Raw genomic sequence first — 19,893 nt, 5'->3', positions numbered from 1 at the left:
ATTCTTCCAAATCATTTTTATTCAGTGTTGTTTTCCTTGTTTGTGACTTAATTCCACGTGACCACAAAATAGTGTGACAGTAGCACAGGTCTTTCCCACGTCATCGAGGAAGAATGGATATAAAATAATACTAAGAGCATACAACCTTATCTCATAACATTCTGTAAAATATTGGCATTTACTAGATTTTTATGACTACAAATATAAACACTCCACATCCAGAAGAAGCATTTCTGAAGTCTTTTCCTGACACCAGCAGAGTGAGAGCAACAGATACAGAGACGTCTGTTTGGTGCCAGAAATGGACGGTACAGTCCTGTGGTGAAAGTTTAAGGCCATTTTCGGAGAGACTGTCATTGGCAACGCCTACTGTAGACAGCTGAGCCCTGAACGCAACATCTGCCTGAACCTAACCCCAAACACAGGAGAGAGGACAAAGAAGCAGGAGGAAACTGAAGATGCAAAAAGTAAAGACGATGAGCACAGATTCTGTCCAACCCAACTGACTCCAGTGAAGCCCTGTGGAAGCCCTGTGCACTGGGAGAGGCTTCTTAGGCCTCTGCAGAAAGTGCACACGAGTCACGGCTAAAAACAGAAACACAAGGTGTCTTTACCCGGGGTCATCATGGGTTGTGACCGCTGATTCGCTGTGTATGCACAACAGTCATCCTATAAAAGATTTACTCCCAGGAGGACGAAAGGCCTCAACTTGAAAGCAGCTGCGTTTACACTCTTAGGAATGCACCTTCTACATGTCAGAGGACTTAATTAGAACATAATTAGAGCCATTTTATACAGACCAGTGGTTCTCAGACTGCTTGGTCTAAAGGTGAATCTACTTCTTTCCTCTACTCATTATGTCCAATTTTATCATTATTAGCCTTCACGCTTCCTTTGACAATTACACCAGCTAACATGGGGAAATCTTTCTTTGGGTAAACTGGTAATACTACACACTGTGACAGGAAACCACACTTTTCTTTTACACTTTTACGAGCCAAAAAGGTTGAGAATCACAAATATAAAGATTAAAAAGTGGATATGTTGTTTGTGTCTTTAGCATTGCCCTCTTTTGTACAGGCACTGTGCAAACAAACAGCCACACGTCCTCATTTGTTACATGATTCAGGTGATATATTAAAGGACCGTACCAGTGTTTTTGCACATTTGAACTCCACTGTTGTAGCCTGAAATTGTTGCTGACCACTTACAAAGGCATGCAGTGCAGTTTTTTATTTCACAGATGAACTGTCTTTGTCAACTGGGGCTGAACACTACAAGTTTTAAAATGGAAAATATCTCCAGATAGCTCTGGTTCTGCTGCATCGAGTTTGATTTTCATTGAAAAGAAAAGAAAAGCTAATCATGAAACTAACATATGCGTAAATTGGTGGAGTTTTCTCTCAAGTTGCATCAAAGTGAACATCAATCTGCATTTATTTTTTGTCAAAGTTTCATTATCTCTGCAGACTAAAGCAAAAAAGGCTTTTTAAGTAAATATGCAATTACACTGCACTGTCAAACGACGACGCTGCCACTTTGATGAAAGTGGAAATACACATTTTTTGGCTTTTACTTGTCAAAATTAGGCAAATATTGATTGCACAATGAAATGGCTACGGAGCAATGACACCACCTGCGTATAGACTGGTTCCCTGTAAGCCTGGATTTCACTATGCAATTGTCCGCCACGGGTACAATCTGCGGGGAATATAAAGACTCAATTCACGGCACAAATGAAGCACATTTTTTCTGAAAATAAGAGTTACTGAAGACTGTCATTATCCACAGTAGTGGAGACAGCAGACCGAGAAACAACCTAAGTGATTGTGAAAAGTGATCCGTTTGTCTTTGTAACAATGTCACTAACAATAATACCACTTAAAAACACTTAACAAACGTACTTTCAAATCTGAAGTACTTTTCTGTGACATTTAATATTAATGAACAAGCACCAAAGTTAAAGTTTGAGAAAATGTTATTTATCATTTAATAAGTTTAACATTCAGAAATTCAGCTAACCCTGCTTCAGCAGCTCTGTGTGGGTGCAGACAGTGGTAACGTACACATAAAACCTCAAAACTGTCATTGTGTTTTGACTGAAATGATGCTAACCCCTGATTGGTGTTCAGAAATATTAAACTCAGACCACTCTACGCAGTGAGACAGAAACCTTGTGTGTGAAATACTGAAAACTTATTTCCACCATTGTGAAAAGATGACTGCATTAAAGGCCCTTGCAATTACATTTCTCAAATTCAATGGAGGTTTTGAAATATCTCCTATTATATTAAATTGAAATGGCAGGAAAAATCCATAAGAAATCTAAAATGACATAATAAGCAAAATCATCAGCCGTGATGTTAAGTATTTATGTTTCATAGCAAATCAGATTAAACATACAAAAACCACTGGCACGGTCCTTTAAAGTAAATAAGGTATCTGACAAGAAAAAAATCAGACTCATGTTTAACCCCCTCTAAGTTGGCTATCATTTCAGTTCTGTTGGGTAAAATGTTCATGTACACAAAATATGCTCACAAGTAACACGTAAAGTCATTCACAAACACACACTCATGAGAAGAACAACAGTGGATCATCTTCAGAATCTTGTTTGGGATTAAAAATCTTTCAAATTGAAACAAACTAAAATCTTCTTCCAAATAAAACTGCTTTTCCTTACATCCTAGAAGACATGCATATATGCAAAATACATCAATTAGAATAATATTTGTATTATATACCTATTGCATCTTAATATTTTTTTATGTGTGTATGTACATTTTTATGACACTGTGTACAAACGCAACATTTTGAATGCTGCAGAGAAATGTCTAATACTGCGTGAACATTTTACAATGAAAATCTGAACATCCTTTCCGCTGCCCATGACTGCATCTGTTACGTTAGTGAGGTCTGTTAAGATGGTCGTCAAATGTGCGGCTCGGGTAACTGCAGCATGACGTGGGTGGCCAACACCTCTGGAGGTAAGCAGAAGCCGGAAAAGTGTGTCTGTGGCTTACTGCTACCTGACAAGTCACTGACGGCCTGCATACAGTGCACGGACACGTCACGCTGCAGATACGAGCTGTGAAACATATTTGACACCAAAGGCTGATGGGTGAAATGACTGCAAGCGGCTAAGTGTTGACTGACGCTACTGATTCCGCAGCCTCGCGCTGTTTTCCATCCCATCAGAGAAAGGTAAGGTACATGTAGAAAGGCACCTCCATACTGTTTTGTGTTCTGTGTACACAAGTCAAAGCCTCGAACGACAGACAAACCCGGCCCGGCTGCAACAATAAAAAAACCACATAAAGAAAAACAAAGAAATGAGATATCAAGTTCTGTCTCCCCTTTCATTCAGGGATCAGGCAGACTCTGCGTGCCTTCGTGTGTCCGAAAATCGAGCAGCAGCAAGTCCTGTCTTCTCACCGAAGTATCATAACAGGTTTTTTGAAAGTGAGTAGATGGGGTCACAGTTTTTTGTTTTGTTTTTTTTTTTACAAAGACTTGGGATGCATCCCTGGAGTCCGCACTGGCCCTTTTACAGTATTTACACGAGAGACGGAGGTTATTTATGTGATATGGAGTCCGTACAGCTGAGGATGAGTGGGGTTGTGAGAGTCTCCAAATGTGTAGATGACACCAAAATAAAGGATAACGCCCAACTAAGAAAGAAGTGACCTACACAGTCAACAAGCCTTGGAAAAAGTTTGGATCATTTAAAAAAATTTAAGCTTCTAGTTCTTTTGCTTGTGGTAATCAAATGAACTGTTGTGCCACACGCTCTGCAGAGCTGAGATGTTCAGCGAGACATTTAGAGACAGGATTAGCACGATCCCCTCTTGCCTTAAAAGGTGTCGAGTGCCTCAAATCGTTTACACCCAGCGTTATCCTTCACGTTGGTGTCCACCTACATCTAAATTTGAAAAACCAGATGCATAGACCATGTGACCCTGAGGGACATGATATCGAGGTTACCATGTAATGAACCATGTATGGCCATGCTGCTTGTGCATGCATGTGCGTCTGTGCCTAGAAGGGTGTGTATTCTGCGGGGTACATGACGGGGAGCCAGTTCTCACTGAAGGTGGCGCAGTGTGTCCATCGGAGGTGTCGCATGAGCTGGAGACCAAAAAAGACAGACAGGAAGTGATTCAGAGGGAACATTCAACTCACATTTGTTATTATTATTATAATTTTTTTAGAGTAAGCTGTCAAAAATATCTAGTATATAATCTTATTTTGAGCAGATATCAGCCATCACTGCTCTCATACCTGGATGCAGTTCTTCATGTTATCTTTGCTGGGCTTCTCCTCCAACATCTTTGAGGCGTATTTTAAGGCTCGGCCGTACATCTTGTTCACGAGAGCGTGTTTGTAGGAAAACATCAACACCTGAGCAGTGGAAAAGACAAAAGACAGACAAAATATTAGCTTAACATTTAGTATATCCACCCAAATTCATAAAATTGAGGGGAAAATAATCACAGGTAAGGGGATAAGAAGAACTGATAAGTCTGGCAATATTCTCTATTGTGTAACTGTCAAAAAATCTCAAAACTGATCCTACAAACAAGTGAAGTCTATAAACAAAGCCTGATGCAACATTTTCCTCACGTTAGCAACCTCTATGAGCACTGTAGTTTATTTTAAGTCAATCCCACACACACTGTCCTGCTGCTGTAAACACACACACAGAAACAAATGTATGAATCATCAGGAGAAAATAGACCCCACAGATATCTACTTCTGTTTATGTAACGTTCACTTAAAACTACAGTGCACAGTTTTAAGAAATTCTTCAGCCTTTTTTAAAAAGAAAATAATACAGTATATGTGTTACTTGTTAGGGTTGAAGCTCCTGTAGGCGCAGGACCCTACTAAGTTTGTTATTATTAGTGTCTTATAACACTGCTCAAATTGCCGGGAGCTGGAGTGAGCTGTAAAAGTGAAACTTTGCCCAATAACTGGACATGATGTACAAATGCCAATCTGCCACATGGTGGCACTGTAATTAACGCCCTGAAATGCCACGCTCCCCCACACTGTAGGTCAAATTGACTTGAAATCTGCGACACATATCCAGCTCAATGTGCTTTACAATAAGAGTCCCCCATGATGGATTTTTCATTGATTTGCATTATACGACAGACACTAACTACTTAGCTCTATCAATACCAACTTTGTTACATTACATTGTGGGTTAGAGCTTCACATTTCTATTATAAAAGGAGCAAGATTGGTTGTAAAACATGGCCGCCATCAGTCAAAAACACATCACAAAAGGGTAGACCTAAGCAGGATACAGACCATAACCTAAGCAGTCTTAAAGCAATCCCGATTAAGCTCAGTGGAGACATCCTGCACTATGTCCTGAATTAACGCACCAAGTTTCGTTCACATCCAATAAAGAAGGTTGGAAAGGTGGGACAGTGCAATTATAAAAATGCTGCACACACTGTTACAATGAAACAAGTGTGTGATTAATCTCTCTTTATTTAGACAAAACTGCACCAGCTGAAGTGACATGTTCAGCTTTGTGAAGCCCAAAACCAGCTCACTGCTGCTTGCGGTTTTCGATTTTGTCAGGCGAGCTGCTTCCTTTTGTTGGCCAAGAAAGAGCCAGAACCCCTGACTGCTGCTACCAGCTATATTTTCATTGAGATTTATGTCTTCAGTAGGAACCACTGGGCATGGTGGTACAGACAGGACAGGGAATCAGCAAAAGGAAAAAATACAGAATATCACCACTAGCTTTATCGTGTCATCTCACATGGCAGATAAATTCAAAACAGAATACTAACTTTGTAACTACCTTAACAATTAAACAACTCTGACCTTTCCTTAATTTCCTAAAAACATTTTGCTCACCTTGGAGTCAGTTAGCTCCGCCCACTTCTGCACCTCCCAAAATGTATCTGTCAGTGTTTTAACCACGTTTTGCACGGTGTCTTCAGAACTGCTGGCCACCTGTTCCACAACCTCCTCTTCTGCTGCCGCTGATCCCGTGGAGACAGCACCAGCGCCGTCCTGCGGTGCCGGGGGCAGCAGGAGCTGGTCGGCCAGAGCTGAGCCCTTCCTGCACAGAGCGTCCAGCAGGGACGACTTCTGCTTCTCCATGTCACTGAAACACAGGCGTTAAAGACAGGTCAGGATTTGAGCTTTGAGGTCCAGTAATCTTTATTTGGATGATCTACTCAGGGTTTTCCCGGGGTGTTTTATAGTAGAGAATAATAATTAATAATAATTGAGCATATCTTGATGAATTCTAATAATGTTCATAAATCTATTATCTATAACATTCTTCAGTGCGACATACGTCTTGATAGAGGCAGCGTCAGGCCGCGGGTCTGTCTTCATGGTGAGGTAAACTGCCAAGGCTGTCTGGTCGATGTGGGAGATGACAAAGTCGGCTGCTGACACCACCTCCTTGAGACGTTTTAAACGCTCCTGTACACAAAGCGAAGGAGGAGAAATGACTGTGAGCAAAGACAGTTGCATAATTTAGACTCCAGAGGAAGATAATTAAATCCTCCTGGGATTGATTCCCATCAAAGCTTCCTCCATTTCCTCTTTCTGGTGTGTACCGTTACCTTTTCAGAGTCCAGCTGGTGCAGTCTTTGCACATGCAGCGGAAGGTAATCTTGGTAGGTCTCCCTTAGTTCATCATAGATGGCGCTGGAGTCCAACCTTAAGCACAAAGACAAAACATGATAAATGGGCAAATGAAGAATATAGCAAAGTAAGCATTTGTGCTGCTGAGCAAAACAGAAGAGCAACTGTGCTCACTTTGTCATCCACTGAATCTTTAAGTCCCTCATGGCTTCTGCAAACTCCTCCTTCACGTCTTTCTCTTTGTCTCCTTCCTTGTCCTTCTCCTTCCCTCCGTTCTTTGCTTTGTTGGGAGCAGGGATTAAGTGGTAGATGACTGAAACGAGATCCTGTGTGAACACACAAAACACAGTTGAGTCAAAAAGCAAAATTTCACACATTTAATAAAATCCCAAACCTCTTTTGCTACTCTGAATCAGCATCCCAAATTCTCATCCTCTTCCTACATACATCATGATATATATATATATATCAAGACCCAGTGATACAAGGTGAAAATAGTGCTCATTATCATTTGTTGTTGATATTTATTAGTAATTTTACTGACCACCAGAAAACTTTCACTATTGTATATTAAAATAAAAACTTGTTATGGCTAGCCTGGTGCATATTTCAAGTAGGCTTGGGTGGTATCACAGTATGACGGTATACCAGGGTATTTAGAATTCCCAAGGGCATGAATTTTAACACCGTAGAAAGCACAGATACTCCTCTTTCTGTTTAACTAATACAGAGATGTCAGATGTCAGTCACTACTGGCCGCTCAGCTGAAAAACAAAACAATGGCAACTGCAAGTGTAAAGGTTAATGTTAAAGGATGAGTAAAAAAAAAAAATTAAGACCTTTTTCACATCCATACTGGCTAAGTATTAAGTATATGAAGGAAAATAAAGTTTAAATGTTATTTCACTGCTGGACAGATGGTCTTTTCCTAGAACATGGCTCTCTATGCAGTAGAAAGAGACAAGTACTTCTGACACTGGTGCTACATGACCAGGGCAAACAGAGGAAAAGGACTGTGGCATTTACTTTTGCTTAAGAGGTAGAAAACCTTCACCACCCAGAATGCACTGCACTGCCCCACAACGGGCCAATAAATGCTTAAATGTAATGCAAGTCTGTCCATTTTTCTACAGGAAAAGATATGGTGGCGGGCTGGTAACAAAAACATCTGAGGTGAGAAACTGTTAACACAGTATCAACATTATTGGTTCATATTTGATCAGCATTGCTTAGTTTTACCGTTTGATCTTTTTTTTGCCTCCATTTTTAAAATGAAAGGAAACAGTATTGCGCCTGCTTTCTGTTCACAGACTCTCATATTACAGACATACAGAGCACTAAAATATGTTTCTGAAGACATTTTAGGTGAAAAACAGGCAATACAGTGACATGATCTTGATTTACATTAGATCAGCACTGCCTAGTTTGATCTCACTTTGGTCTGATTAGAGAGAGAGAGACAGCTCATGTCCATGATGGCAGGCATACGAAAATACAGAAGTACAATCTGTAGTTAAAAAAAAGCCCAAAAGCCAGCTAAAAGCTGCTAGATAACACAACACGTGACAACCAGCACATTCGAGCTGAGAGATGAGTAGCGCGATCTGGTCTGGTCAAATGGAGTTAAGTTTACCACAATTCATTTATAGATACATACTACCCACATTGATGTGACACAAAGCTGGTTGAAAATCCACAAAGCATTCCCTTTATCACCAACAAGTTAAAGTAATTACTTCTAGTAGTAGCTGTTTTTTTGATGAGAGGAGATGCAACGTTAGCCCACATACTACACTAGCTAGGTGTGTTCTGTTAAAATCTGATGGGCCGGCACAGTTTTCATTTGTGGTTACTGGTTCCCAAAAAGACATTTACAAGTGAGATTGAAGTTAATGCAACTTTATAAATGTAATGTTAACTTCACAATCCAATCAAAGCCAATCAAAATCCCATTTAAGACATTTTCAAGCCTTAAATTCAGATTACTGGATTTTAACTTTGCAAGGACTGACAGAAACCCTGTAAAAATCTGACCAGCAACAGCAGAGAGAGACAAAGGGGTAAAAAGGCATTATGTTTCACATCTAACTCTGTGAACTAAGGGTTTATTTAGATTGCTACAACACTAACAAACCAAGTGGGTTTTAATTAGTTTTACTTTGTTGGTTTGAATGAAGTGTGTTTTATGCTGAGTCGACAAGGCAATCAAGCAAGTCTTAGTTAAGTGATAGAGAGAAACTTGGATTCTTACGGTGTATGGTTGTATTGTTGTGTTTAAGGACAATAGGTGTAAGAATATTTCCTGTCTTGACACTAAGTGAGTTCAACAGACTAAAAGAAACAAAGAGAGCTTGTTGGACGTAGCGAACCTGCCACTCGGGAGCACAAACACCATCATATATCGTACACCCCTGTCAGGAACGTAGGAAAAATATAGATACCACCCAAGCGTAATTTCAATACAGCAAAAAAGACATGCTTTGACAAAATCAGTAAAGATGTAACACATCCCATCTTAAGGTAAGGAATAAGCCATTTCCTGATGGTAGGAGAGCAGTGGACGCTCTGTTGTACAGTGTTTCTAGCTCATCCAGTACCTTTTTAAACTTTCCTTGTCGTTTTGCAGAGGCCTGCCCCTGGTGGTCAGAATAACACACAGTAAGGAAGAGACAACACAAACACACCAAAAAGGATTCTCTCTTTCTTCATGTTCTTTTTGTCTTTCATCCTGACTCAGAGACTCAGAGTCTAATCCACCTACCTGTCACATTTAAACAAACAGTGGTGTAATCCTTGTTGCTGACAAGCTCAGATTTCTATCTTGTGTTCATATCTTACAGATCAACTTGTTTTTCTTACATCTGCTCTGCCACAAGGGTTAAGCACTGCATCTTCACACAGAAATGAAAACTACAGTAAAACAAGGCGTGATCTTTGACTTTAAGATGATAAATTCTTGTATGTGTGAGAGACTTAAACAATGAACAGACTTTCAGCAATGCAACGGCAAACAATATGAAACACACTGAAAGAATATGCATTTGTAAATGAGTGCTGAAGTTTGACAGAAGGATCTTTGCGTTGGAGTTCAGCCAAAGATCCACAAAAGCTGTTTAAACAAAAGTATTCAGATGTGTGTGTAATGAAACCCCTGCAGCCCATAGACGGTGAAAATAAGCTCCAGAAATAAAACATTTGCCAGTGTATTTTGTACAAATTGCAGTAAATGTATTATTTTTGTTGTTCCCTTTAAATAAATATTTCATTCAAATCAATTTCTGTTGGTTTTTTTCCTGCACATGCACCTCTAAGTGGGCTCAACAGAAAGTAAGCAGCACATTCCAGCTGTTAACAGATTTAAGAATCTCGTTCACCAATGCTCTGATTCTCAATTGAATAAGTAAATTTGGTCTTATTTTTAATCATTTAACATTTTAGAACCTTGGCGCTTGTGTTCAATGTGGAAAAAAATGGTCATATTGATGTTCAGATGTACGATGGGTATTAGGGCCACATTGAGGAAAAAATTTCAAAAATACGTTTCTATTATTACAAGAATAAAGTCACATTTTTTAAGAAAAAAAATGTTAATATTATGAAAATAAAGTCAGAATTTAGTGAGACTAACGTTTAACTATTTCAAGAAAAATAAGCCGTAACATTACTTGATAACATTCGGAAATATACAGTGTGCATTCAGCAGCTTTATACATCCTGAAAACTTAAAAATAATAAGTCAACTAAGTCTAAAAGTAATAAAACGACATTGTGCCTTGCACTGGCAAGAAACTCTTGTGCATTAAGCATTTATCTATCATATCTTTTCTACTTTAGGGACTTTGTCGCTCTTTATATCATGTCACCTGACTTTCTGGCATAAATATGCAAGTATTTTTCTTGGGAATGTACGAGTTCAATCACATAATATTCTGACTTTTTGTCTTGTAAAATCATGTCTGTATTCTCATAATATTGTAACTTTTTTCTCAAAATCATATGACTTAATTTTTATTATTTAACAACTTTATTCTCATAATATTATAATTTTTGTTATTTCAAAATTACCACATTATCCTCTAAATTTCTGATATATTTTCCTCAGTGTGGCTCTAATACTCCATTGTACAGATTTCTTAAAGAAAGGTTTAAAGGTGGTAAAATGTTGCATCAGTGTGGTAACTAAGGCATCATATCTGCACTTCTATTGAAAAATGGTAGTTAACATGCAGCCCTAGTGAACATATAACACATAACCTGAAGCAAAGTCATTTCAGACGTTTTCTTTTGTTTTGTTATCGTTCCCATTTAATATTTGTTATTCTAAAATTGTCCATGAAAGCCAGCAATAAAATTAAGGTCCAGAAGCTGCAGACTGGCTGACAGTCATTTTGACTTGATCATTTTAGCAACTACAAATACTCTTACTAATCTAGAATCTGATGAGCCAATAAACAGCCAGATCCAGTCTGTCGAGATCTGACAGTGGTGATGACATGAGCAACATCAAATTGTGTTTTTAGCCTAACAGCTGAAACACAGGCAAAGGCAATGAGTGAGGAAAAATAAAACACGGCATGCACTGACCAAAAGAACAGCAACCAATTAAAGATGCTTCACACCAGACCCAGCAGGTCTGAAAGTGATGACACATAAACTATACCAAACCTTAAAAGGGGAGAATCAACAAGCTTTGGAGCACAAGTCTTCACCCCTGATCCTCAGGACCACAAGTACTTCGGGCATCACATTGTCAATAAGTGAATTTCAGATTTTAATCATTAATCAGATCAAACTAAAGGATTGGCACACTGGCAATCGTAACCAGATATTCTCTACTGTGTAGTTTGTTATGTTTTCAACAATTTGTAAAAGTCCCGAGTTAGAAAAGGAGACTGAAAACACCCATGACTTTAGATCCCGAGGGGCAGGACTGGCGACTGCTCTTGAGGACAGAGGGTAACAGCAATTAAGGTCACTCACTGCTTTCTTGCCATACTCGCTTTTGGGGACAACCAGGGAGCCTGAAAGATAGCATCCTGGACTCGTCCCTTTTGGGATCCTAAAAAAAAGGGGTAAACAACAGGAGAAAGACAGTGATAGAGAGAAGAAACATGAACATAAAACAAGATTTGATCACAATTATATAACGAAAACTGAGATATTTATTCATATGACTTTTTCTAACCAAACATGCACTTATGTAGCAGTGCTATGACCTTTGAGATTTAAAGTCAAAATGAAATGTGTGTGTCTATTCAACTATGTATGCCAATGTATTCTAATAACAAAATCCGTCATGTTTTCATCCTATAAAGCAAAATATGATGTGTGCTTATAAGCTAGTACTGACCAATTATGTCATGACATCCACCCATAAATCAATCTGCAACTATTAACCGCACAAAGCCAAGATAAAGTTAGCTAGCTAGCAACTGTATGGTATGTCAATGTGTCTTCATTACCTCAAAATACAATTTATTCACTTTGAGGAAAGTGTATCTGCAACAGCTCCAGGTTATGCTCAAGGCATTTTACAGCAGGCTGTTTCAGCAACTAATGTTTAATGGAGCACATGTAGACTTTGTCTCTCTCCCTCCCTGGCAGATACTACTCTATCGTCTCTGTTACAACACCAGGGCCTCACTGTTTTGACGCATTTACTTCTGAGCAATCATATCAAATTCCTCCCAATGTTATACCCGTGCTCCTATCCTGTATGACTGGGAGATACGTCACAATACTAACGCTAGACGCTGCCAAAATGCTTCATCTGGTTTCATCTGGACTTGATTACCTTTGATAAAGGGTACTTAAATGAAAGATATGGAGAAAGAGAGTAAGTATCGCCTGACTAGAAATATCTTAAGTTAAACTCAGTGCTTCAAGCTTGATTCTCCAACCTTAAAGATAAGTGTTACCTCACATTTGATCAGTGACACAGTTCTCTTCTGTTTACACAGATCACAATCTTCATCTCAAAGCAGGTTTAACGAATTTCCTATTGACTGTAAGAGAAATAATCTACAGTTATGCTGAGTGTCACATCTCTCTTTGTCAGTGCTATCTTGTCATGGAGGACTGTGGATATGTCCTGTCCTATCAAGTTCAGCTGACTGATTCTTTTGAACGTAAGGCTTTTTTTGCTTTGTGCATGATAAGTCCCTCAACACGATCATACAACACAAATGAAAAGTCCCTTGCCAATCGGACTCACTTGTCGTCTGGCAGGGATGTGACGTAGAAGGGCTGGGTGGCACCCGGGCACAAGGTGATGGAGTTTGCCTTCTTCTTGGCCATGAGAGCAGCACGGTGCGACTCGTAGACATCCAGACTGAGTGTGGTGGACAGACGGTGAGAAACCACAAACGGTAGGTCCTTGAGGCGCTCCAGCTCGCTGGACTGCTCGTGGCGGACCTGCAGACGCACAGTGTAGTCCCCTTTTTCCAGCTTCAGAGAATACTGGAGAAGTGAAACACACATTGAAGATGTGTTAGATCATGGTGTGCACACAAGGAAGGTAGTGTTCTTATCCACAATCCTACCATGCGCAAAATATATGAGTGAACATCATAGAAAGAAAAAAAAAAACCTGTAATCTTAAGGCCCAAATGCACTGAAAGCGCCTGACGTGCAGTTTTGAAGTACATCTATTAATAAATTGGCCAAACATGTGCCAAACACCTACCAATGCAATCAGCTATACTACTATAGATCTTAAACGTTGTGTCGTCACGTCAGATACTAAAAATAAGAAAAATAAAAGCTTAAACCTTTGGTAGTTACGTTCAAATCACAGACCCATCCATCTATTGTGTATAAAACTAAACACAACATAACATAACCCTAACAACAGCAACAGCAGGGACTTTCAACCATCTGGAAGAAAAAATAAAAGATGAAATGACATGGCTGGTGTCCAATGGCTTTACTGTTGTTCTACTGCCAAGCAGCTACAGAAAGCAAAAGCACGCACCCAACAGTTGCCCCCCTGCCTTCTGTATCATTACAGGTGACTCAAAGAGAAAACTGATGGGGATTTTGCCTAAGTAGCGACGTTTCCTAAAATACTGCTTGTTTTGTGTCATTTCAAATCTGATGCCTGCAGTGCAGCACAGGAGCATCAATTGATGCGCATCAAAGGAGACGCTTTCGGTGTGATCTCTCCATGAGGCTTAGCGTACCTGGTGTGGGTAGGCGTCCCCTGAGCCCAGCAGCCTCTTGTTCTGATCAAACAGCATCCAGAGCTGACTGTCAAACTCAGACTCATACAGCAGCTCACACAGCATGGGACAGCTGGGGGTGACCTCTCCACTCTTAGGCTGAGGACAGAGCATAAGAAGTTTAAACACACACAACAAAAAGAAAGAAAATCTATCACGTAAAGTGCTGGTGGCGTTGGTGGTACCTGGTGAAAGCTGTAGGTGAGGACAATCTCGTAGAGTTGTCGGTTGTTAGGCAGAACATCCCTCAGTCCCAGGGCTTTTATCTTTGAACTTATGGGCCTAAAACAACAACAGTTGTGAAACGATGAACTCTACTGATGTGAAACAATAAAATATACGTGTGTGTGTGTGGTGAGTGTGCATTTACCTGAGAGGCTGAACCCAAGACTTGAGGGTGATAGTGGGTGACACCTCCTCGTACCTCAGAGGCGACGACACATCGAAACTCGTCACTCCCTCTGAGGCATGCTGGGCAGAGACAAATGAGAGTTACAAACAGAGAAGTGATACTGTCTGGGTTGTAGGTGTTGCTAGTCTGTAAGTCTGCTCGCTTCTTACTATGTGCAGGGGTGAAGGGGAAATGTTCAGTCCATGGAACGAGATGTTGTAGTCCACTGTGACGTCACCCAAGCTTGCCCACCAGCGTGCAATGCACAACTCTACTACCCTTCCTGACTGGACAAGAGACAACAAACATGCAGAAATAAATCCACTGTTATGCATCCACAAAATATACTGACTAGGTACTTTTTTTTTTTTAGCTGACTCTGGTATATTTACAGAATGACATATGTGCAAAATCCCAGTCAACTAAACATGAAATAAATGTACCAGCACAGGGAAAGCCTCAGTTAGTGAGCCTCTTTCCAACAGCGAAGAGAACTTGTAGAATTCATTAGCTCTGTATGCTCTCTGCTTGACCAAGTGCACTGCATGGAGGACAAACTTTGACGACACATCTCCCGAATGAGACGTCAGTGTGATCTCTGCAAAAGAGAGTGGGTGACAGAGAGGTTAGAAACAGAAGAACAGTGAGTAAACAGAACGCAGACGATGACATGAAGAGTAAAACAGTTAACGTGCTGTACTGACCTGCCCAGGAGGCTCCCTGAGGAACAGTGATGAAGTGGCGTCTGATCTGGCCTGGTCTGAAGTGGACGTCTGTGAAACTCACCTCCTGATTACGACTATCCGTCACTCTGTCAGGTGAAAAAGAGAAAGCTGTCAAACACACACAAACCTTTTAACAGAAAAACAAAATCCCATTATTATGTAAGAACTTACTTGGCGGGGATAATAACTGTGATTGGGACTCTGAATAGGGGGCCACAGGTAGGTGCTGCTGTATCATACCCACACACCTATAAAAAAACAAAACAAAACAAAACAACATTCAAGAGTGACCAAATCAACAAAACAGTCCATCTTTTCCTCCACTTCGCTTTCCTGTCCCTACCTCTGTGTAGTGCACGCCCTCTCTCAGTCCCACAGGGTCGATACGAACATTGACATGACGACACTGGTTCATCAGCTCTAGATGGGAGGGGCACTGGACCCACGGGGCGGCACATGTGAGCGCCAAATGTAGCTGCAAGGAGATTCGCTCCGAGTTCCCTGTGGTGGATTTTAGTGAAAAAAAAAGATGGTGTGAAAGATTAAAACACTCGTCCACACTAAATCAAAATGCTGTAAATGTGGCTCCTAAGTATAAACAATACCCGTGTTTTCCGGGAAAATGGGTTCAATTCCTACTCCGTGATCTGAGGGTGCAAGGACGTGGGCTGGGTCCCTGAGGTAGATGCCTCTCTGTGATCCCACAGTTACTGTGAAGCCTAGGTGGCTTGTGGGTAAAGTGGCGTGTTGAATGAGGTAGTCTAATGCCTTATCCACCTGAGAGGAAGAAAGGGAGCCGATTACTGGGTGGCACACAGAATACTATAAAACTAAGAGACCATGCTGATACAATACACAGCAATGGAAATTTATGCCCTTGCCTGGATTATTCCATGACCCTGTGCAAACACCTCGATGTCATCAACCTTCAGAGCCGTGTGCTCCAGCGCTCTCCTCACCGCAGGAACAGAGGGAGGGATCCCACTTTGCTTCAGTCCTTTTTCACATAAAAAAACAAAAGAAAAAAATCACACTCTAGCATTACATTTGTATTCACACACACTTCCATACACGCAACATACTCCCACATCTACTATCAGTCTGTGACACTAGTCTCACCTGAGAGGATTAGTGCGATGCCTCCACAGGCATTTGGGGATGACATGGATGTGCCGTTCATCAGCTGGGTACCACGAAGAGTCCAATTGGGTACGGACGCAATCGCTCCACCAGGGGCACTGATACTGACCCCAAGGGCCCCGTCTGTACTGGGGCCCCTGGACGACCAGGTGTACTGGTTGGGAGGCAGCTTCTCCCTCAGGGAATACTCTGCCACCATCATGTCTGGAGTGACATATGCTCCAACTCCTACGAAGAGAAGGGAGCAGGAATGAAGATGATATCTGATCTGAGGTTTAATAAAAACCCTTATGTCATCAGCAGTGTATATGTACCTATGACACTGCTGGTGGTTCCCCCCGGGCAGCCAACCGTGGAGAGGCACGGGCCGTTGTTTCCTGCACTTGAAACAAATATAACATTGTGCTTCTGCACAGCCTCTGTGATCACCTCACAAATCCTCCTGAAAGACAAAGTGACATAAATCAGTGATAGAGTGTAACACAAAACAAACCCATACAATCATAGCCTCTGTTGCAATACTTACCCTGTATTGGGCCAGTGGGTGGCTTCCCCATAGCTATAGTTAACAAGGTCACACTTGTAGTTGATGACTTCAATCATCTTTGAGAGAAAAGGAACAGGAAAAAATTAAATGGTGGGAAAAAAAATGAAAGAAAGGGTAGGCAAATTGTTCATCTATATTTATCTGAGCAGCATACCGCACGGATGAGTCCTGTGCCTGTTTCCATGGTGCTGAGGCGGGTGTCTCCAATCTTCAGAGCCAAGATTTGGGCACCGGGGGCCACACCGTTGCGCTCAGGCTCCTCTGGGAAGTAACCTGCTGCAATGCTTGCCACGTGTGTCCCATGAGCTCCTTTAAAAGCACACAAGCAAGTTAGATTGGAGAATACACTGTGGACTTTGCCTTAACGAGTGAACCTGCCATAACTGACTGTTATGCTGAGCATCTTTTTGTGTTCACTGACTGAATCATATGAAGGCTTCCTTTGAAAGGAGATAGATTGATGGATTATGTGCTTTGGTAATATCTCACCTCCACTGGTGACAATGCAGAGTGTGTTTCCTTCATCATAAATATTAACAGAGTAGTTGAGCATCTCAGCGTTTCCTAATGTGGCATACTCTTGCGACTCTTTGTAGGAGCTGAGCACAGTGCACTGGGACAGCTCTCCGCTCTCTGAAGTGTCGACCACAGCCCTAAAGAGACAAACAGTAACAGGCAACACGAAGGATGAGGACACTATTAATAAACAATACAAGGTAGTGAAAACTAAAGGTAAAAAAAAATCATGTACATAGAGGAAAACAGTCAGTATGGCTTACCTCCATGTGACACCGTCATGCCAGAGCACACAGTCATACACGGGACCAGGATCACTGTACTTCTTTTCTAGTGATGCCAGCAGCTCTGACTGACTCTGCAGCTCTTCTTTCTGCAATTTCTCTAACTGAAGAAACGAAGCAAGAGGGAAGGGCACGTGTGAGAGGGAGAGTAGAGAGATATCAGATTAGGAAACACCACATTACCGTGGCTACCAACTGCATGGAAACACTGATAGGTACACAAAGAACTCAAGGTTGTAGGTCTGACCTGTGAGGGTGTTGGGTGAGAGAGGTCAAACTCTTCTGTCTTGCGAGACACCTCAGCTAGTGCTGCTCGGTGTGGTGGGTCCCACATTTTCTCCTTTCGTTCTTTCTAATAAACAATAACAAAAAAAGTGTCTTTACATATCCATAGAGGAATAGATTTCCATTCATCTTATCTACAGGATTCTGAATATATACACTCTTGTTTTACTAGTCTGGATTAAATATGTCCAGCTTGTGTTTGGGTTATCTAGCCTGTGCAAGTCACCAGAGCTCTATGCACTGCGCACAACCATAGTGTTGCAAAAATCAAACCTGTGACAGATCTAGTACAGCAATAATGTCATGTCTCCCTACCTGTATTCTTTCTTTGAGAGCCTTAGGGAAGAACTCGTAGCCATTTTTAACTCCAATGCGATACTTCCCTGATGGATTGACCCAGGCAGGAGGGATCTGCGGGACATTAAAAGACACAGTGTCAGACAAATATGAAAATACATAGTGTAGGTCTGGTCAAATATGGTTAGATTTAAAAATGGGACATACATAATTGATGAAAAAAATTATTTCAGAAGTAGGACAAAACCTGTGATGGAACATATCTTCTCTTCCTTTTTGTTAATAGTCTCAGGATGTCTACTGACCTTAAGTGTTCTACCAGAGAGGCCAGCGATTGTCCCATCTTTAGGTTCTGCTACCGTCGCCATGTTCACGTCACCGCTGCCTGTTGTATCGATGATGTCGACAATCTTTGGCTTTCCCTCAGTTGTGACCTCAAGAAGGAGAAATAAACAGGGTTGAAATTTAATTTTCCGTCCACCTGCCACTGTGATTGGTGGAATCAAGAATCTACTAGCCACTCAATAGTAAGACAATGTTATTTTTAGCTGGTGAGTGAAGCCAATCTTGCAGGGACTTTTACCAACATTTGGCTTGTGGCTGGTGCTTGTTACCAAACCTTGTTGCAAAGTAAGCAATTAAAAATTATTTAAGATAATTAAACTAAAAAGGATGCACAATCAGTAAATTTTACTGACCAGGGAAGACTGTGGATATTCTTACTTAAATCTGAGCAAAGTATAAACCATCCTGCAGAGTGGATAAACTTCCAGTGCCTTGCAACAGCAATGCCCCACTTTATACACATTTGTTTACACACACTGAAAGGGTCAGACTCAGATTCTGCAAGACTTACGCAGAGTGACATGTGGTTGAAGATAAAAGGTTGATCTTAACTCAATGTAGTGACGTGCCAAATAACCTACCTACACAGACATAACTGTATGCAAATTGACAGGCTTTAACCGACTTACTTAATACTGTGTACCTAGCTAACGTTAGCTTAGCTAGATTCCAGTGTGACTTTGCAGTAAGCATATAGTTGCGGCTCACTAACCAACAAGTAACCGTTCATACATACATACATGTTTTCGTCACTATAAACTGTAGCTGTAACTATAAACAGCCAAGTCGTATTTAGCCTCACCAACTTGAAGGACAAACTGTACTGAGAAGCCTGAAAGACACTGGAGCAGACATATTCAGCTGTTAACTGCCAAGCTAACATGCTAGCAGCTATACCAACTAGCGAACGTTACCGTTAGTTACTTGTAAGTTAACTAGTCAAGCACCGAAACACAATTTGACAGCAGGGGAAAACACTGGCTGTCAGTTACTTTGTGTTAATTTGGTTGTCATAAAAGCTGCCAAGCCAATTGTGATAACTGTGTGAATTTATCGATGCTAGCAATGTAGCTAGTTGTAGCCGTTGGGTGACTGAGTACTAATTAATGTGAATGAGTCGGGCCTTTAGCATTGCTAACTCATACAAGCTAGCTCTGAGCTAACGTGAAGCAGCCGGTCACATTTACCTGCATGCCGGGGGCCCCGGGATCCACGCCGGTGTCGAGGATAGCGATGAGCACTCCTCGGCCATCGTACTCGGGGAACCTGGTGAGGTAAGACGCGGCGCCGGTTTCTTTTTTGGGGAGCAGCCCGTGGAAGGGGAACGGTTCTTCGGTAGAATGGGCAGCCATGATCAAAAGAGCGACAATGAAAACAAAGCAGCGAAATGGGGAAGAGAGCAACACGGTGAGGGAGACGGGGAGGAGAGCTGTTTAAAGGGGCAGTGACAGCCATATCTCTGTGTAACCTCTATGCAACATGCCTTTTAACATTGTTTTTTAACCTTATAATGTTTGACCTA

The 19,893-nt window shown here is 41.2% G+C and overlaps 1 protein-coding gene across 2 annotated transcripts; it reads right to left on the bottom strand.

Annotated features, from left to right (window-relative positions):
* Position 1: 1 nt before the first annotated feature.
* On the bottom strand, positions 2 to 19,784 carry tpp2 (tripeptidyl peptidase 2). Of its 2 annotated transcripts, XM_033618833.2 has the most exons (29): positions 19,559 to 19,784; positions 18,332 to 18,460; positions 18,045 to 18,140; positions 17,692 to 17,796; positions 17,424 to 17,548; positions 17,134 to 17,297; positions 16,799 to 16,953; positions 16,624 to 16,700; positions 16,412 to 16,539; positions 16,077 to 16,325; positions 15,839 to 15,954; positions 15,563 to 15,734; positions 15,301 to 15,458; positions 15,129 to 15,205; positions 14,937 to 15,043; positions 14,676 to 14,830; positions 14,403 to 14,519; positions 14,212 to 14,312; positions 14,027 to 14,123; positions 13,803 to 13,940; positions 12,836 to 13,080; positions 11,602 to 11,680; positions 9,219 to 9,257; positions 6,796 to 6,947; positions 6,600 to 6,696; positions 6,326 to 6,456; positions 5,878 to 6,130; positions 4,282 to 4,401; positions 2 to 4,128 (listed from the first exon to the last, which is right to left on the bottom strand). In XM_033618833.2, exons 1-29 carry the CDS (start codon positions 19,721 to 19,723, stop codon positions 4,039 to 4,041), a joined length of 3,837 nt encoding a protein of 1,278 aa, XP_033474724.1. In that variant the 5' UTR covers positions 19,724 to 19,784; the 3' UTR covers positions 2 to 4,038. The 2 variants fall into 2 exon arrangements, with proteins under 2 accessions (XP_033474724.1, XP_033474731.1); XM_033618840.2 differs by lacking the exon at positions 9,219 to 9,257 and having other exon boundaries at positions 19,559 to 19,783.
* Positions 19,785 to 19,893: the final 109 nt, after the last annotated feature.

The sequence above is a fragment of the Epinephelus lanceolatus genome, chromosome 2 (genome assembly GCF_041903045.1).
Source record: "Epinephelus lanceolatus isolate andai-2023 chromosome 2, ASM4190304v1, whole genome shotgun sequence".
Classification (NCBI taxonomy): Eukaryota; Metazoa; Chordata; class Actinopteri; order Perciformes; family Serranidae; genus Epinephelus; species Epinephelus lanceolatus.
This window is presented reverse-complemented; position numbering and strand designations above follow the sequence as displayed.